Source organism: Poeciliopsis prolifica, unplaced genomic scaffold (genome assembly GCF_027474105.1).
Source record: "Poeciliopsis prolifica strain line A6 unplaced genomic scaffold, Auburn_PproV2 SCAFFOLD136, whole genome shotgun sequence".
NCBI lineage: Eukaryota > Metazoa > Chordata > Actinopteri > Cyprinodontiformes > Poeciliidae > Poeciliopsis > Poeciliopsis prolifica.
In genome coordinates, this window is record NW_026562511.1 from 507,896 (window position 1) to 527,789 (window position 19,894).

General features: G+C 49.6%; 1 protein-coding gene across 1 annotated transcript in view; it reads left to right on the top strand.

The window, feature by feature from the left end:
* The window catches only part of LOC129355492 (sodium channel protein type 5 subunit alpha-like), a 79,145-nt gene that overhangs the window by 44,780 nt on the left and 14,471 nt on the right, over nucleotides 1–19,894 (top strand). The window contains 7 exon segments of the mRNA XM_055025084.1: nucleotides 25–219; nucleotides 4,581–4,721; nucleotides 4,830–4,950; nucleotides 5,089–5,282; nucleotides 8,518–8,638; nucleotides 18,834–18,988; nucleotides 19,076–19,249. Of these exon segments, the coding sequence (XP_054881059.1) occupies nucleotides 25–219; nucleotides 4,581–4,721; nucleotides 4,830–4,950; nucleotides 5,089–5,282; nucleotides 8,518–8,638; nucleotides 18,834–18,988; nucleotides 19,076–19,249 (1,101 nt within the window).

The following is a 19,894-nucleotide window of genomic DNA, read 5'->3' on the forward strand; positions in this document are numbered from 1 at the left end:
CTGACCCCTGCTGTGTTCCTGCAGGAGTGTGTGTGTAAGATCTCCAAGGACTGCGTCCTCCCCCGCTGGCACATGAAGGACTTCTTCCACTCCTTCCTCATCGTGTTCCGGGTTCTGTGCGGCGAGTGGATCGAGACCATGTGGGACTGCATGGAGGTGGCGGGGCAGCCGCTCTGCATCCTCGTCTTCATGCTGGTCATGGTTATCGGAAACCTGGTGGTGAGTTCCTCTGGGGGCCGCCAGGGGAGAAGCTGCTGCTTCTGAACCGGACCAGATGGACCCGGTTTGGGCTGTGCTGGGTGTAAAGTAGGGATGCACTGATTCCAGTTTCCTGGCTGGTTCCTGATCTTTAAAAAGAAAAACCTGCCGATTCTGACTTTGGCCGATACCGAGATGTTTTTGTCTGAAACTTTTCTAAATATACTAAAGTCACTGAGTTGGAAACAGAGGAGCGACTATTGTTACTGTTCAGACATAAGCTGGTGGGCGGGGCTAAGCTGGTGGGCGGGGCTAAGATGGTGGGCGGGCTAAGCTGGTGGGCGGGGCTAACAGACAAACTCACTGCAGAGCAGAGAGACAGCAGCTGATTTTTAAACCTTTACAGAGGAAGATCAGATCAACTTCACATTTAAGTATCTGCTAATCAGAGATCTCACAAAATTAAGGAAACCGGCCGGATGATAAACCGGCCAGATGATAAACGGACCGGATGATAAACCCGGCGGATGATAAACCCGGCGGATGATAAACCGGTGCTCCTCTAGTTGAATGTTTGCAGCGTTTCTGGCTGCTGAGGTTCTGGTTCTGGTTCTGGTCTCTTCAGTCGACCTATTAAATGTGTTTTCCTGTCAGGATAAAAATATTACTGGACGATAAATTATACCAGATTTTTATTTTCAGCTAATGGCTTACTAATAATAATAATGTAAGAACATATTATCAAATAAACTTTAAATTTCAATGAAACACTTTAATTGTTAAATGTTGGAAGACTTTGTAAATATCCCAAATAAACCAAACAACAAAGAAAATGAGTAAAATTGTCGAGTTAAGATCTGAAAACTTTTGTCATCCAGGTTTTAGTAGAAAGAGAAATCAATAAATGATGCAAATGGAAATTATTGATCTGTTTCAATGCATTTCACATATAATGTAAATACCATCACCACCAAATATTCTGAACATGTTTATATAAATCTGTTTTAGTTCAGTTAAAACTGGGCGGCTGAATTAACTAAACTTCATTCTGGTCATTTTAGTTGTTGAATTTTTGTTGTATTTTAAACATAAACTGATGGGAAACTGATCCAATCTAAATGTTTTACACAAATAATCTAATTGTTCCTCTTCCACATCATTTCAACAGAATCTGTAGAACCGTTTGAACAGATTCTGAATGGACTCAAATGGCTGAGGTTCTGATTTCTCCAGATCCGCTGTGAGGTTCTGCCTGATCTATGAATCAGAGCAGCAGCTGCTTCCTGCTGCAGAGTTCTGCTCCTGTTCTGGACGGGTTCTGCAGGAGTTCCCCTGGCCCGCTCCGATGTTCTGACCCAAAACACCGAGTCACAGCCAGGAAGCTTCTTATTTCCTCCTGGTTCTGATCAGCCTGAAGTGTCTCCGTCTCTCCGTCCGTCAGCGGATCCTAACGACTCTCCGAGTTCGCTGCAATAATTCGACTTAATAATGAGGCTGATACACACACTCACACACACACACACACACACACACACACACACACACACACACACACACACACACACACACACACTCACACACACACTCTCTCACACACTCACACACACCTCCAAATCCAGAGGTTTATGCTGACCAGACTGAAGAAAAGCACCTGAACACATCGCGGTGCGTTTGAGTCAGGATGACTGAAGCGTTCCTGTTCATCCGATTTATTCCGTTAGAAACGCTCCGATTGTGATCCGAAGATGCGGAGGCGCGAGTGTGTGTGTGTGTGTGTGTGTGAGTGTGTGTGAGTGTGTGTGTGTGTGTGTGTGTGAGTGTGTGTGAGTGTGTGTGTGTGTGTGTGTGTGTGTGAGTGTGTGTGTGTGTGTGTGTGTGTGTGTGTGTGAGTGTGTGTGAGTGTGTGTGTGTGTGTGTGTGTGTGTGAGTGTGTGTGTGTGTTTGTGTGGGACACAGTTCTTCACCCTGAGATGAAAAAATCTAATTAAAGTTCAAGTTTGTCTGAAGAAAAGAGGAAAAAGGCAAAGAAAGGAAAACGGACAACAAAAGAGGAAAAATAATTTAAAGTAAATAAAGAGACAAAATGAGAAACATGATGAGGATCCATGGAAACGACGTTACGCAACAACGATGAGAACCGTAGAAATGTTCAAACCGGGAAACAAAAAGAACAAAGAAAATTCATATGAAGCAGAAGAACTTCAGAGAAAATAATAAAAAAACAAAGAGAACAATAAATGAAGAAAAAGAGAAAAGTATGAAGACAGAGGAAACAGAAACCACAGAAGAAGAACAGGGAGTTCTTACTCCTGATGGAGGTTCTCGGAACCAGAACGTCGGACCGGACCGGTTTCACTGGGGCGGGCCGCAGTCGGTGGGTCCCGTCGGGCCGACGGAGGCAGCAGATGTTCTGCTGCTGCTGCTCATGACAAACGAGCCGCTGAGCAGATTCTGCTGAGTCAGCGTTTCACCTGCAGCACACCTGGTACCACAAACTCTTCATCCTCCTCCTCTTCCTCTCGTCAGACATGTGGAGCTCCAGATGGACTCACCGGTTCCACAGGATTCTGGGTCTGAGTCCGAATGGGTTTGTTCTGAACATTTAATCTCAGTGGAACCGACCCGGTTCGCCTCAGACTGAGATCCAGTTTGGGTCTCTGAACCACTGAGGTTCTGCAGAGGAGGACCGGTTCTGGGTCGGTTCCGATCTGGAGATGAGCTGACAGAGGAAACGGTCTGCTGGTTCTGCAGTCGGTCCTGTCAGGGTCCGGTTATTGACCACTGGAAAGCAGGAAGGTCATTGGTCAATACGCAGGTTGCCATGTTAGCCAATCAGAATCATTGATCTATTGGTGGTGGATTACACAACCAATCAGACGGCAGCGATTTGGGTCAGCAACAAAGATCAGTATCACACACAATGACAACAAACAGCTGGGATCAATACACACACACACACACACACACACACACACACACACACACACACACACACACCTACCCCCCCCCCCCCCCACACACACACACCTACACACACACACACACACACACACACACACACACTACACACCCCCCCCCCCCCCCACACACACACACCTACACACACACACACACACACACACCTACACACACACACACACACCTACACACACCCCCCCCCCCACACACACACCTACACACACACACACACACACCTACACACACACACACACACCTACACACACACACACACACCTACACCCCCCCCCCACACACACACACACACACACCTACACACACACACACACACACACCTACACACACACACCAATACACACTCACACACACACACACACACACACACACACACCTACACACCCCCCCCCCCCCCACCACACACACACCTACACACACACACACACACACACACACACACACACACCTACACACCCCCCCCCACACCTACACACACACACACACACACACACACACCTACACACCCCCCCCACACACCTACACACACACACACACACACACACACCCCTACACACACACACACACACACACACACACACACACCCCTACACACACACACACACACACACACACACACCTACACACACACACACACACACACACACACACACCTACACACACACCTACACACACACACACACACACACACACACACACACACACACACACACACACACACCTACACACCCCCCCACACACACACACACACACACACACACACACACACACACACACACACACACACACACACACACACACAGACAGGATCATTATTATGACATGTGAAACTTTGGATCAGATCTTTGCAGCCAGAAAATGACATCATTTAAATGTTGTTACACTAAAACAAAACAATATTTTATTTTCAGTTTTTTGGTTTAAAATGAAGAAAAACTGAAATGTTTTGTGAAAAGTGGATTAAAGTGTTTTGTTTGGTGGGATGTTGATTTTTATTGGAAATATTAGTGAATAAAAACAGGTTTAATTCACTGTAACAAAATTTGTTTTCATATAATTCAAAGTGTTTCTGGAGCTGCAGGAAGTAAAGCAAACATGGAGCCGCTTGGTGTCACTTATTGACCCAGTGGCCCGGTTTCCAGCAGCTGCTGGTTGCTAGCTAACCACCATCCCGCCGCAGGGCTGATGGTCATCAGCTCCATGTCAGATGATGAAGGAATCAGGAATCATGAAGGAATCAGACGTTTTGTTTTCATTTCTGTCTGGTTTCTACATCACTTCCTGTTCCTTCACGTCTTCTGGTTCTGCTATAAACCGGTTGCGTTTAGCTGAGACGTGAGCGGTGTTGGGACGTGTTTCGGGTCAGAACCGGCTGTGACTCCGCCCCCTGCGCTCTGCTCTGTCTGCAGCTGCTGAACCTCTTCCTGGCTCTGCTCCTCAGCAGCTTCAGCTCCGACAACCTGTCCGCCCCAGATGAAGACGGGGAGATGAACAACCTCCAGATCGCCATCCACCGGATCACCCTGGGCCTGGGCTGGTGCCGCCGACAGGTACTGCTTGTTCTGACCCACCGGTTCTGACCCACCGGTTCTGACCCAACGGTTCTGACCCAACGGTTCTGACCCACCGATTCTGACCCACCGGTTCTGGGGTTCTAGGTGGTGGACTTCTTCAACGGGAACCTGAAGCGGCGCCGGCAGAAACGAAAAGAGGCCAAAGCCATGATGAAGCTGAAACGGCTGAGCACCGTTCACACCGAGGTCAACGGCGCCGCCATCGGTAACACACACACACACACACACACACACACACACACACACACACACACACACACACACACACACACACACACACACACACACACACAGAGTTTGGGTCTGGACAGAACCAGAAACCGACGTGACCCGACTGTTCCAGGCCGCCATGTGGAGAAGTACGTGGTTCCGGAGGACGACAGCTACATGACCAACCCCAACCTGACCATCAGCGTTCCCATCGCCCCCGGAGAGTCCGACGTGGAGTTCCCTGAGGAAGAGGAGGATGAGGAAGAGGAGGAGGGTCAGGAGGAGCAGAGCGAGGGATCAGAGGGAGACGAGGAGAGAGAGGAGGAGGTGAGGACCCGACCCGACCCGACCCGACCCCTGCAGATAAACAATGAAACTGATGAACCTCCTGCATGATCAGCTGGTGATTGATCAGCTGGTGATTGATCAGCTGGTGATTGATCAGCTGGTGATTGATCAGCTGGTGATTGATCAGCTGGTGATTGATCAGCTGGTGATTGATCAGCTGGTGATTCATCAGCTGGTGATTGATCAGACGTTTCTGATGTTGGTCTGGAGGATGAATCTCCAGAGAAGTCTGGATTACATTTCTCCATCCCAACTCAGAATCATTTCAGCGCCGGTTCCGGGGAACGCGGCGGCGCCGATTCCGGCGCCGGTTCCTGCTGGTTGTGTGTAGCAGCGAAGCAGCAGGAAGTGTGTGTGTTCCTAACAGGAAGTGACTGATTTGTGTCGTGCATGTGTTCTGTGCTGACTCGGTCCGAGTCCGTCGGGCCCAGCAGGATGTTCTGGTTCAGGTGGTTTCTGCAGGATTTCAGCTGTTTGAGTGTATATTCCGGCGCGGTTCTGGTCCGGGGCGGTTCTGGTCCGGGGCGGTTCTGGTCCAGGGCGGTTCTGGTCCGGGCCAGTTCTGGTGGGATCTCGCTGTAGCTCCTCAGAGGTTCTGCAGCTGCGGCGGCCCGGTGTTCCAGCGTCATCAGAACCTATTATTGTTCCTGCAGAGGATAAATGAAGGCAGGTTCTCCAGCTGCTCCGTTTGGGTCCAGACCCGGAAAGTTCTGACACGCAGATTCTTCACGCCGCTTCGTCTGAGTGCTGCTCGCTGGATCAGCAGCCTGAGGGTGAAAAATGCTCTGAGACGGTGAGCGCCGGCCCGGTTCTGACCCAGATAGGCAGGTGAGCGGCGCTGCTGCTGGAGGGGATGAGTCAGCGGCCCGGTTCAACTGCGGTTCCGACTCCGGGAGCGGGTCCGCTGAGCGAGCAGAGCATCGGCCATCTGGGTGTCGGTTCTGATAGGTTCTGGTCAGAGTTACGGTCCGGTTCTGTTCCTCAGTTTCAATAGTTTGATGATTTTTACTTTAGTTTGGACTGAAAAAGAAACGCAGAGCAGAGAAACAGAACCAAACAGAACCAAACGGAACCAAACAGAACCAAACAGAACCAAACGGAACCAAACGGAACCAAACAGAACCAAACAGAACCAAACGGAACCAAACAGAACCAAACAGAACCAAACGGAACCAAACGGAACCAAACAGAACCAAACAGAACCAAACAGAACCAAACGGAACCACTCTCCAGACCTTTTTCTGTGAAATAAGAGCTGGAACATGAAAACCCAGCAGGTTCTGGCCCGGTTTGGACCGGACCCGCCGTGTTTCTGCACCTGGAAGTGACTCAGTGAGGCTGTGATGACCTTTGACCTCTGCAGGTGTCGCAGCCGCAGGTGGAGGCTTTGATTCGTCTCTGTGAGGAACATCAAAACCATCAGAACAGAGAAACCCTGACCTGGACCAGAACCAAGGGCATCAAATACAAACAGAACCAAAACATTTTTTATTTTCTCATTTTTTAGGTTATTAATATTCATTTATTTGATCATAAATTTTAAAATTCTCCTTTGGCTGAAATCTGTGCCGGTTCTGTCCAGGTTCTGTCCCGGTTCTGTCCCAGCAGCCGGTTCTGTCCCGGCTCTGTCCCGGTTCTGTTGGTTCTGCTGATCAGATTCTGGGTCTAACTGGACCGTCTGTCTCCGTCCGTCTCTGATCTGCTGCTTGTTTTTTCTTCTTCTGTGGTTTAGATGAATGACGTCCCGTTTTCTGTCTCAGCAGAAACCGTCGCTCTGACGGATGTTGCTCTGTGCTTGTTAGCGCTGCGCCTGTTAGCGCTGCGCTTGTTAGCGCTGCGCTGTCCCTTTAAGAAAAGATGGATGTGGGGAAATGAGCATCTGTTTCCATGGTGACGGATAATGAGCCAACGCTGCGTTTTTACCTGAGGACAAAAGGACGGCGATTTATTGTTTGGTGGTCAGAGCGGAGCAGCAGGCTCCGCCCACCACACCTTTATAACTTCTAATCAATAATCAATCACTTCCTGTTGGACCTGACGCACAGGAACAGCCTTTAAATTCATTTGGGTTTACTGTCAGAACCAGATCCAGGACCGGATCAGGCAGAATTATTCGCAGTCCCACCAGTTCAACCCAACTCCAGTCCGTTTAGAAAGTCCGGTCCGGTTGGTGAGGTGCTAACGCTAAGCTAACTCAGGTCAACCGGACCATCAGGAGGAAAACGATCAATAAGGGATGAAGGTTCTCATGCATTTCATATGAGCTGGTTGCTCTCTGTTTGGGTCGGCCCGCAGAACTCCGGTTCCTCCGGTTCTGTCCCTGAACCGGACCGGTCCTCCGTTTTCTTGTGGCTCGGATCCACAAACTGAAATACATTTAAACTCCTCATTACAGACATTTAGCTGTCAGCAGGCGGCATTATCCACCCTGCTGTGCACGACTCTGGGAGCGTGTGTGTCAGAGATTAGAGAGAGAGGGTGTGTGTGTGTGTGTGTGTGTGTGTGTTTGGCTTCACCTCTGCCTGCGTTTGTGTCCAAGGCTGCTGGCATTTGTCACAGTCGCTGCTCTCTGTTCTCAGGCTCTGAATGTATTCATGAGTGGCTGTTGACTCAGGTAGTTAGCTCACCTGTTCACACACACACACACACACACACACACACACACACACACACACACACACACACACACACACACACACACACACACACACACACACACACACACACAGGAAGGTCTCTGCCGTTTCTTTGTCCAGACAAAAGACGGCCCGTCCAGATTTCTCTCCCTCCGTCCTCAGCAGGATCTCATCCCTCCATCGTCTCTTTGTGGGAGTTAAACTCCCATGATGCTCAGCAAACTGGGACTTTTAAAGTCAGCTGGGATTGATGCGGCGGGGTTTGGGGTTTCCTGTTGTCCTGGTTTTAAGTGGACAGACGGTGGTTTTCCTGTGCTTTGGAAGCTGAAGGTTCTGTGTGGTGCTGCCAGGAATCCTGCCGGTTCTGAACGGTTCTGACTCATTCTGCAGGGAAACGAAGCGGGTCTGGGCTCAGAAACAGGATAAGAAGTTTATAACACAAATACTGAAGTAATTCAGGCTGGAGCCAGGCTGGTAGAAACCGGGTCTGAACCCGATCCGGACCGAGTCCTGGCCCGGTCCGGACCGGGTTCTGACCCGATCAGCTCATCACATGGTTGCTGTGGTTTCTCCAGCAGAAAGAAGAAATCAGCCTATCAGAGGGCAGCACAGTGGACCTGAGGAAGCCTGGCGAGGAAGAGGACGAGTACTCAGAGCTGGCCGAAGAGGCCATGGACCCGGACAACTGCTTCCCTGACGGTAGGAACCGGCCCGGTTCTGCAGAACACACCCACCTGGACTGTAGGGCGCTGCAGGTCTGTCCAATTCACACAAACTCATAAATCTGAGTTGATCCAAAAAATGATTTATTATCATCAACCTTTAACAAAATGTCTCTGATGGTTGATTCCAGCGGACATTGTGTCTCTGATGTGTTTTTGCCTCTTTCTAATATTTTCTGGAGGATTTTGGATCCATTCGGTTCAGAAAAACCTTTTGCGTTATTGTTGTCCTCTCCAGTTTTCTATCTCTGGAGCAGCCGGCAGCCAGAGTTACAGATATTAATCAACAATAAGCTGCGTTGGCGTTTGAGAATCCAGGACAAACAGATGAAACTAAAACAAACTCCAAACAGAAAAGTTGCTGCAAATCCTCAGAGAGCGATGAGTGTTTTTATTATTGAGTCTGTGAAGGTCTATCCCCGCGCATCGTCTCACCTTCAGCACATCCCCCCCCCCAGTCCCCCCCCAGTCTCCCCCCAGAACCCCCAGAACCCCCAGAACCCCCAGAACCCCCAGAACCCCCAGTACCTCCACCCACTTGGCCCAAAACTCTCACCGTAGATTTATGACTGTGTTCCTACTAACCCAGGTGAGAAGCAAACACCTTGGTACTTCCTGACTCAGCCGCTTTCCTCCAGCAGACATTTGTCTCAGACGCGCTGAGCGGTATCCGCGGTAACAACAACCAGTAAACCTGATGGATGACCTTCATCAGGTTCAGCAAAGGTCACCGCTGTTTCTACGCAGACGATCTGCTGCTGTTAGCCGCGACTGAAAAACCCACAGGAAGGCAAAATCTGGCCTGTGATACAACAACAGTTATTTCATCTTTGGCTTTTCCATCATGAAGTCTCTACTGAGGAATGAACACATGAATCACATGAATCACATGAATCACATGAATCACATGAATCACATGAATCACATGAACACATGAATCACATGAACACATGAATCACATGAACACATGAATCACATGAATCACATGAACACATGAATCACATGAACACATGAATCACATGAATCACATGAACACATGAATCACATGAATCACATGAACACATGAACACATGAATCACATGAACACATGAATCACATGAATCACATGAACACATGAATCACATGAACACATGAATCACATGAATCACATGAATCACATGAATCACATGAACACATGAATCACATGAACACATGAATCACATGAATCACATGAACACATGAATCACATGAACACATGAACACATGAATCACATGAACACATGAATCACATGAATCACATGAACACATGAAACACATGAATCACATGAACACATGAATCATATGAATCACATGAACACATGAACACATGAATCACATGAACACATGAATCACATGAATCACATGAACACATGAATCACATGAACACATGAATCATATGAATCAATGAACACATGAATCACATGAACACATGAACACATGAACACATGAATCACATGAACACATGAATCACATGAATCACATGAACACATGAATCACATGAATCACATGAACACATGAATCACATGAACACATGAATCACATGAACACATGAATCACATGAATCACATGAATCACATGAATCACATGAACACATGAATCACATGAATCACATGAATCACATGAACACATGAATCACATGAACACATGAATCACATGAACACATGAATCACATGTGTATCACAGATTTGAACAAACATCATGGTTAATAATTCATAAAATCTGTAACAATTCACAATTCGTAGCAGTTGACATGGATTTATATTCATCCCCCTCTCAGTCTGACACCCAGAAATAAAACCCAGAACAACCAGTTCAGTCATCAGCAGCAGACCAACCAGAACCAGAACCAGAACCTGCAGCTTGTTGTTCCATGATCTACCAATCTGCTCCAGATCTTTGCTTCTTTGCTTCTGGTTTCTGTTTTCCGCCGCTCCTTCTGTTGCTCCGGCCCGTTTTCAGGAAGCTGACAAACATCGGTGATGTAAAGAGGCGACAGACTGCAGCCGCGGTCGCCTGCTGCCTAATTACCCAGATTACATCATCACTTCCTGCCCGGCCTGCGGTTGTCGCAGCTCAGTTTGTTCTGCAGCCACTGAAAGTTTCCCCGTCCACATCCCCCCGCTTGGCCCGATACTTTCACACTAGATTTATGGTTTCCTTGTGACGGCCCAGGTGAAAAGCAAACACCTTGCTTCCTTCCTGACTCAGCCGCTTTCCTCCCGGAGCGCAGAGATTTGTCAGCGTGGATCCGATCCGCGCGGCAGCAGCAGCCTGAACGACCACACAGCGATAAAAACTCAACAAATTCAGGAATTTAGATGAGCCTCTCAAGCTTATTACTCATAAACCCCCGAGAGGAAGAACAATGAGGACAGCCAGCTGGAAAACCCTCAGTGAAGAACAAAGCGGCGCAAACGGAGCCGAACACCTGCAGAACCTCCATCACCGGCACCGAGGTGCCGCTCTCCGACCTGGATCCATCCGGCAGGACCGGCTGGTTCTGGACGCTCACACACTGCTGGAGGAACCAATCAGACGCAGGAACACACTTCCTGATTTAATCTCACAAATTCATTAGAACCCGGTTAAAGAAACAGAAACAGACAGACTTTATAAACCTTAATGTCTCCAACATTTAATACAAATATTAAACACTAAAGTTTCTAGTTCTAAAGCTAAACTTAAGTGACTGATATTAATATTAATAGTTATCTGTAGTTCACTTTTGTTTTATTTCAAGTGATTTTAAATATTTGTAGTAGAAATTAAACCAAAACTGTTTAGTGTTTTTGCAGTGTTGATTTCTGTATTTAAATCTAATTAAAGATGTGAAACACGGATAGATATGAACTGTAACTGTTTCATCAAGTCCTGTGGAGAAAAACCCTGAAAATGATTCATTTCATTTCAGTTTCCTGCAGCTTCAAACTAGCTCCTCTTCATTCTAACACAAATGTTTCAGTTTGGGCTCCAGGACTCGGAGCTGAAGCCGTGAAGCGCAGCCAGCAGTCGGACGCACAAAAAGGTCAGAAGCATAAAACCGAGCGGAGGCAGGAACAAAGCGCTGCTGGCGTCGGGACGGTTCTGGGCCAAGCAGCAGATGTGCTTTGATTCATTTAGAAGACGGATCGTCCATCAGCTCCGTCCCAACACCGCGGCGTCTCCCTGATTCAGCACAGTCCTTCGCAGCAGGCGGACATTTGTCATCGGCTGGACCCGGATCGGCTGGACCCGGATCGGCTGGACCCGGATCAGCTGGACCCGGATCGGCTGGACCCGGATCGGCCGCCGGAGCGCCGACAGGAAGGTCGGCTCTTCTCCGCTGAAACGCTGAAGAATCGCAGTGGATGGAGACGTTTGGATCTACCTGCTGGAAGGACAGCAGCTTCACATTCCGTCTCGCCGGCACCAGCTGATCCGGACCTCCAGCGAGCAGCTGGGCTGACTCAGCGCCGGCCGCTCAGACCGGACCAGTAGCACCAGTCTGCTGACTCAGCGCCGCTCCTGCAGGCAGCTGGCTGCAGAAGGAGGCCAGGAAGAGTCTGGCAGCTGCAGGAGCAGCTGGAGGTCAAACATCCAGGGAGCCTTTTGGGTTTGAGCCACAGAACCGGTGCTGGCCTGGTCCGCCGGTCCTCATGTCGGGTCCGATCATAACGCCGTCATCGCCCTGAAACATCAGGACAAACATCAGTCCAGGTGCTACAGACCGAACCGTCGGCTTCCTGAAGTGAGACGACGAACCGACCACCTGGGAAGGGTCAAAGGTCATCCATTATTCTCCAGAAAATCTCTATCTACAGGCCTCAGTTAACAGGTCTAAGGTTAAAGGTCGTGACCCTGAACGTCTGGCTGCCCCATCTTTCTAGAAACAAGATGGCCGCCGGCCTGCAGTCAGCAGCAGGAGGGGGACGAGACTCCTGGACGATGTCCCCGGACAGATGTTGGACCAGGCACGGTGGGGAGGGGTCATGCTGTGGTTCTGAAGTCCAGAACCGTTGGACAGAACCACAGAGTCCAGTTGATTCCTGTTTTCATCAGGATGTGGTCAGACGGTACAGTTGACCAACATGAGGCTCCAGCAGCCAGTATGGACCTGTGGTTCCTCCACTACGGACCTCCAGGTTCTACCGGGTCAGGTTAACCGGCTTATCAGTGGAAGGTCCGGTCCGGATTCTGTGGGTTCACCATATTCTCCTGAGAGCTCTGTGTTATATTTAGCCGCTGGAGCCGCTGAGGTCTGCGAGCTGCCAGATGGCGCCGGAGCGCCGACCTTTTCCAGAGGGAGGTTTGGGTTTTTCAGGACGTTATGTAATCCTGGAGCTCAGCGGCGCCACCGCCTGCTCACAGCCAACAGATCCAGAGTTTCTCCCAACACGGCCATCTTTGTTCCTGGCATGGTCCAGTGTGGTTTGGTCAGAACCAGCAGCGTTTCTCCCTGCGGCTCCTCCTAGCTGTCAGGAAGACCGAGAGCACGCCGCCGCACCTGCGCTCATTATTATTATGGTTCTGCACAGAGAAGAACCTCAGCCCACCGGGAGGCGCCGACGAGCCGGAGGCGCCGGGCAGAAAGATGGAGGCAGTGACCTTCGGCCTGCATGCAGGAGGAAACACCATCAGCTGGAGGGAGGAACAGAACCGCTCAGTTTGTCATAAAAGCAGCAGAAGAAAATGTCTCAGATGAATATCCCCGTTAGAAACAAACGCCTGACAGCAGAAGAAGAAAACACGACGAGTTAAAACCTCGTCAAACTCGAAGCTTTTTCTGAAATGTTGGTTCCAAACCAGCAAAACGTTTCATCCACATGGAAACAAAAATAATCTGATTTTACTCCCCAGACCTGCAGGTTCCCCTGTTACCAAGTTATTCTGCTGCTTGGACACCAGGTGGCAGTAATCAGCACAAACAGGTCCTTTAAAGTCTCCAAATGACAGAACTAAGTTACAACAACTCATCATTCATCATCAATAATCTATCAGAAGTTAAAAACAACGTTTAGTCGACGTCTCTTTCTAAGCATAAAAACTTTTCCGTTTAGTTTTCAAGGCAGCAGGTTAATGTTGAGTTAAATTAGCTGCAAATGTTTTATAGAATATGAAACAATTTGCTAACGTTGTTAAATCTACTATATAGTCTAAAATTGATCAAATCGATGCAGCAGTGTTTTCTTCTAGTGATATTTTAGCAGATTTTTCTGCAGGAATTATTCTAATTAAAGCAGATTTGTGCTGCAGGTTAAACTACCTGAACAGTAGTGGATGTTTACGGCGACCCGGACGGAGTCGTTCTGGGTCTTTATTCTGGCGGAACCGCTCCGGTTTGCTGGATTAAATCCTTCCTGTCAATAATAAGAGCTTTCCTTCGCCACACGTGCCACTGCTGAGGCAGATAAAGCTGAAAAATGGGAATTTTAATTTCCACCTCCGCTGCAGTTCCAACAACGTGTGTGCTGCCCTTTTTTCCCTTTCACTGCGCCGTCACTGAGCTAGAAGTAAAATGTGCAAAGGGAACACTTTTCTTTGGCGTTCCTCCGGAGGAGAAAGGAAACCACAGAGGAGGTCGTTTTCTATTCACTCCTCCATCAGCAGGTTGCTGCTTCAGCCGCACTTTCTTCCAGTAGAAATGTATTTTTATCAGGCACACAGCTGGGCAGCAAAGCCCTGAATTCACCGTCTAACACAGGCAGTCATTATTTCACCCTCAGCCTCCTCCAGCCAGAAGGAGCAGGTTTAACCCTCTGATCAGCGCCGACACGCCGCGCCGCGTTAGCCGCCTCATTAGCCGTCTAAATGCCAGCTCATTGGTTAATGTTGTGATGCCCAGAGTGGGAGTGGGAGTGTTTCTGCCTCAGTGGGCAGAGTGGGGCCTCCCGTTTTCAGGTGGAGCCTCCGGAGTCCGGCTGCCGCTGTGCCCTCGAGCAACGAAACCAGGCGCCTCCTGAAAAACTTCTGCTGTTTCTCTGGAAAACTGCAAAGAAAAAACGTCTGAAAGTTTCTGAGTGGCTGATCTGAACATGTGAAGTCAGAGAATTAAATTTCAAATGAGAAGCAAATGAAGCCGTTTCTAATCTGAGAACACCTCGGAGTGTGAGGTCACGACCCCGCTGCATTATGCATCTGGATGCTGCTGCGCTCCGGCCTGCAGCCCGGCTTATATAACCTGCACAGTTCATGCAGTGAGCCGCAGCACAAAACAGCACAAAACGCAGCCATCGATCAGCCGGGCTTCACTGGGAAGATTTTACCACCTGGGAGGAAAATGATTACAAAAAACTAGAATATGAATTATTTCTGTTAAGCTAAGTTTATAAATATAAACATTAATAAATGACATAAAACCAAAACTAAATACGGTGTGGAGCGTTTGCCTGATTAAAGGAATCCAGTCTGAAAAACAAAAACTGTTTTGTTGTCAGTAACTCGAACATGAACTAACGTTAAATTCCTCCAGGTTTCATAAATTTAATCTGATTTTCAGTAAACGTCTCTGGATAGATGAGGTTCTGTTCACATGAAATCACTGTCAAAAGTTTTTTATGAGTCTGCAGTCATTTTTATCTGACTAGAAATAAAAGTGTTGATCTTAACAAACCGCCTGAACTGATGGACTTTATTTGTTTCATTGTTAATTAGAGTTGGATCCAAACGGTTCTGGTTGCATTTTGGTTGGATGGCGGATCAATAGCAGATCAATAGCAGATCAATAGCAGATCAATAGCAGATCAATACGTCGTCTGGCCCATCGAGGCGTTCAGAGCTGCGTTCAGTTTGAATCATTAGAGCCGGTTGAAAGCTGAGGGGTTTCCTCTCTGTCTGGGTCGGATTACAGATCAGGAAGAGCCTTTTAGTCTCCATGGAAGCAGAAAGCCGAGTAATCAGAGCTGTAATTAGAGGCAGACGCTGCAATCAGAGCGGAGAGGAGCAGCGCCATCATCATCTGCTGCAGCCGTCCATCACTCCCCACCATAACACTCCCTCACAGCGTCCAGGGAGCGAGTGACCAACCTGCAAAGGTCACAAAAGGTCACGATGCTGACCGACCTGCAAAGGTCATGATGCTGACCAACCTGCAAAGGTCATGATGCTGACCGACCTGCAAAGGTCACGATACTGACCGACCTGCAAAGGTCACGATACTGACCGACCTGCAAAGGTCACGATGCTGACCGACCTGCAAAGGTCACGATGCTGACCGACCTGCAAAGGTCACGATACTGACCGACCTGCAAAGGTCACGATGCTGACCGACCTGCAAAGGTCACGATGCTGACCGACCTGCAAAGGTCACGATACTGACCGACCTGCAAAGGTCACGATACTGACCGACCTGCAAAGGTCACGATACTGACCGACCTGCAAAGGTCACAATACTGACCGACCTGCAAAGGTCACGATACTGACCGACCTGCAAAGGTCACGATACTGACCGACCTGCAAAGGTCACGATACTGACCGACCTGCAAAGGTCACGATACTGACCGACCTGCAAAGGTCACGATGCTGACCGACCTGCAAAGGTCACGATGCTGACCGACCTGCAAAGGTCACGATGCTGACCGACCTGCAAAGGTCACGATGCTGACCGACCTGCAAAGGTCACGATACTGACCGACCTGCAAAGGTCACGATGCTGACCGACCTGCAAAGGTCACGATACTGACCGACCTGCAAAGGTCACGATGCTGACCAACCTGCAAAGGTCACGATGCTGACCGACCTGCAAAGGTCACGATACTGACCGACCTGCAAAGGTCACGATACTGACCGACCTGCAAAGGTCACGATACTGACCGACCTGCAAAGGTCACGATACTGACCGACCTGCAAAGGTCACGATACTGACCGACCTGCAAAGGTCACGATGCTGACCGACCTGCAAAGGTCACGATGCTGACCGACCTGCACAGATCCGCTCAGCGTCTCCTGCCACGCTGCATCGCTTCTAAAATATTTCCACTTCCTGCTTTTGGAGCGCTCTCCGGTCCGCATGGCGTTCACATTCAAACTGAACCAGAGTTCAACCGAACCCAGAACCAGAGGTCACCAACTGGACCGGACTCTGACTCGGCAAACGGATTTGGATTTTCTCTGAACCTCGGTGTTTGACTTCACGTTACTCACTGGCTCATGATGGAGGACGATCAGGGAGGCGTCCCTCAGGGCTCCGTCCTCCAGCTGCTGTCGTTCCTGATCTCATGTCGTCTCTTCTTCACGTGTCGCCTTGTCGGGTTTTTCCAGCCTCATCCTCTCACTCTCTGAGCGTCCTTCCTGTCAGCTCCGACTCCATCATCGTCGCGGCCCGCGGGCCTCTCAGCACCACTCAGCAATCACTCTCTCTCCATCCTGACTCTGAGTTTCATGCCGTCCTGATATTGTTGTTGACACATCGATCAGATCTGGTTAAAGACCAGCTTTCAGACGCGGTCGGCCGGTCGGAGTGAAACCCGAGCCTCGTTATCAGCAGAGTGACCATCGCTGCTTCGCTTCCAGCATCCATCAGCCGCGTCTATCAAGATCAGCCGTTATTCTCAGAGGTTTGATCGATGCGCTGCTTTCAGACACTTAGATTTTATCGACGCAGAGCAAAGTGGGACTAAATAAAAAGTCAAAATGGGAAACTTTTAAAGTTTATTCCTCAGATTTTTCCTCCTGATCTGTGATCTTATCTTTGCTCCATCGGGTCCCGATTACCGTTTGGAAGACACGTGATGAACATCGAATGTGTTTTTCCTGTCGGCTTCACCGTCCTGCCGTCAGTTCAGCTCAGAAAACGAGGAGGAAGTTGATGAGAGATCTCCAATCTGCTCCCTTCGTCGCTTCATTTCACCCAAACACACACAGGGAGCTTCATTACGGACAACCTGGAGCTCAACATCTGTCTCAGAGCCACACGTTACGCAACAGCAGCAAACATTTACACTCAAAACCAGGAATCCTGCTCTGGTTCCTGGACTTAATATCTGACTTCACTTAAAATAAGACAAAACTAAAGTAGAAGTGACTTTATGGGACTTTGTTTTAAATAAATAGTTGCTTAATATGGATGAAAAACTACCAGTTCCACTCACACATCACTTCGTTTATAACAAGATGTTTGTTCTAGAAATGAATCAGAATTCCTCAGTGAGTTTTAGTGTTTTTCAGCCTCAGATCACCCGCCCTGATCCACCCTGATCCACCCTGATCCACCCTGATCCACCCACCCCGATCCACCCTGATCCACCCTGATCCACCCTGATCCACCCTGATCCACCCTGATCCACCCTGATCCACCCCGATCCACCCGATCCACCCCGATCCACCCTGATCCACCCTGATCCACCCCGATCCACCCTGATCCACCTTGATCCACCCTGATCCACCCTGATCCACCCCGATCCACCCTGATCCACCCCGATCCACCCTGATCCACCCTGATCCACCCCGATCCACCCTGATCCACCCCGATCCACCCTGATCCACCCACCCCGATCCACCCTGATCCACCCTGATCCACCCACCCCGATCCACCCCGATCCACCCTGATCCACCCTGATCCACCCACCCCGATCCACCCCGATCCACCCTGATCCACCCTGATCCACCCTGATCCACCCCGATCCACCCCGATCCACCCCGATCCACCCCGATCCACCCTGACCCACCCCGATCCACCCTGATCCACCCTGACCCACCCTGATCCACCCCGATCCACCCCGATCCACCCCGATCCACCCTGATCCACCCCGATCCACCCCGATCCACCCTGATCCACCCTGATCCACCCTGATCCACCCACCCCGATCCACCCTGATCCACCCCGATCCACCCTGATCCACCCTGACCCACCCTGATCCACCCCGATCCACCCCGATCCACCCGATCCACCCTGATCCACCCCGATCCACCCCGATCCACCTGATCCACCCTGATCCACCCTGATCCACCCCGATCCACCCCGATCCACCCTGATCCACCCTGATCCACCCTGATCCACCCCGATCCACCCCGATCCACCCTGATCCACCCCGATCCACCCTGATCCACCCTGATCCACCCGCTGTGACAAGTTTCTCCTGTCCTGGTTTCTAATGTGACCCGAGGGGGAAAGCGGACGGGTTGCCTCAGCTTCTGAAACCTCCTGTCTGATGCGCGGTTCTGCTTCCTGTCGCCTGCAGTGTGCGTGTCCCGGTTCCGGTGCTGCGACATCGACACCACGGCGGGTCTGGGACAGATGTGGTGGAGAACGAGGAAGACCTGCTACCAGATCGTAGAGCACAGCTGGTTCGAGTCCTTCATCATCTTCATGATCCTTCTCAGCTCGGGAGCTCTGGTCAGCGGCCGCCATCTTGGTCCTGCTGTACAGGACGCAATGCGTTAAATTTGACTTGACCTTTCTCCCCCTTATCGCCCCCTACAGGCCTTTGAGGACATCTACATCGAGCAGAGAAGGGTCGTCAAGGTGGTGCTCGAATATGCTGACAAGATCTTCACCTACATCTTCATCCTGGAGATGGCGCTCAAATGGCTCGCCTACGGGTTCAAGAAGTACTTCACCAACTACTGGTGCTGGCTGGACTTCCTCATCGTCGATGTAAGACATCGCCTGCTCCGTCACTGTGTGGTGTGTGTGTGTGTGTGTGTGTGTGTGTGTGTGTGTGTGTGTGTGTGTGTGTGGATATGTGTGTGTGTGTGTGTGTGGATATGTGTGTGTGTGTGTGAGAGAGAGAGAGAGATCTGTGAAAACGGGACAGCAGGGACGGAGTGTGTTGTTTCCTGATGGAGGATGTGAAAGTCTTAAGGTTTCAGAAACCAGCATGTTGGAGTTAAACTTGAGGGTTTTAATGGGTTTAACTGGAGACCTGAACAATGAGTGGATTCTCTCGGCTCCGCTGTTAAAACGCCCCACATCCTGCTGACTCAGCTGAAACACGCAGCCTGCAGCTCGCCCGCTCCCTCTCTCTCTCTCTTTCAAACATGGCGTCAGTTTCAGTAAGTTTGGCTCCATCCTCCTGTTTGCTCTTGAGGCTCTGAAGGTTTTTAAATCATTTTATTCAAATAAGAAGGAATCCTAGAAACATCCCTGTGGAACTTTGTGCTGCAGATTTTCTTCAGTTTTTATCTTCATGTGTTGAAGATGAAACACATGAAGATCGATGAACCTGAATGGAAACTGATCAGCTGCAGATCTTAAAGAAACGATTAGATATGGAGTCGCACAGGGGGCGCTGTATTTATT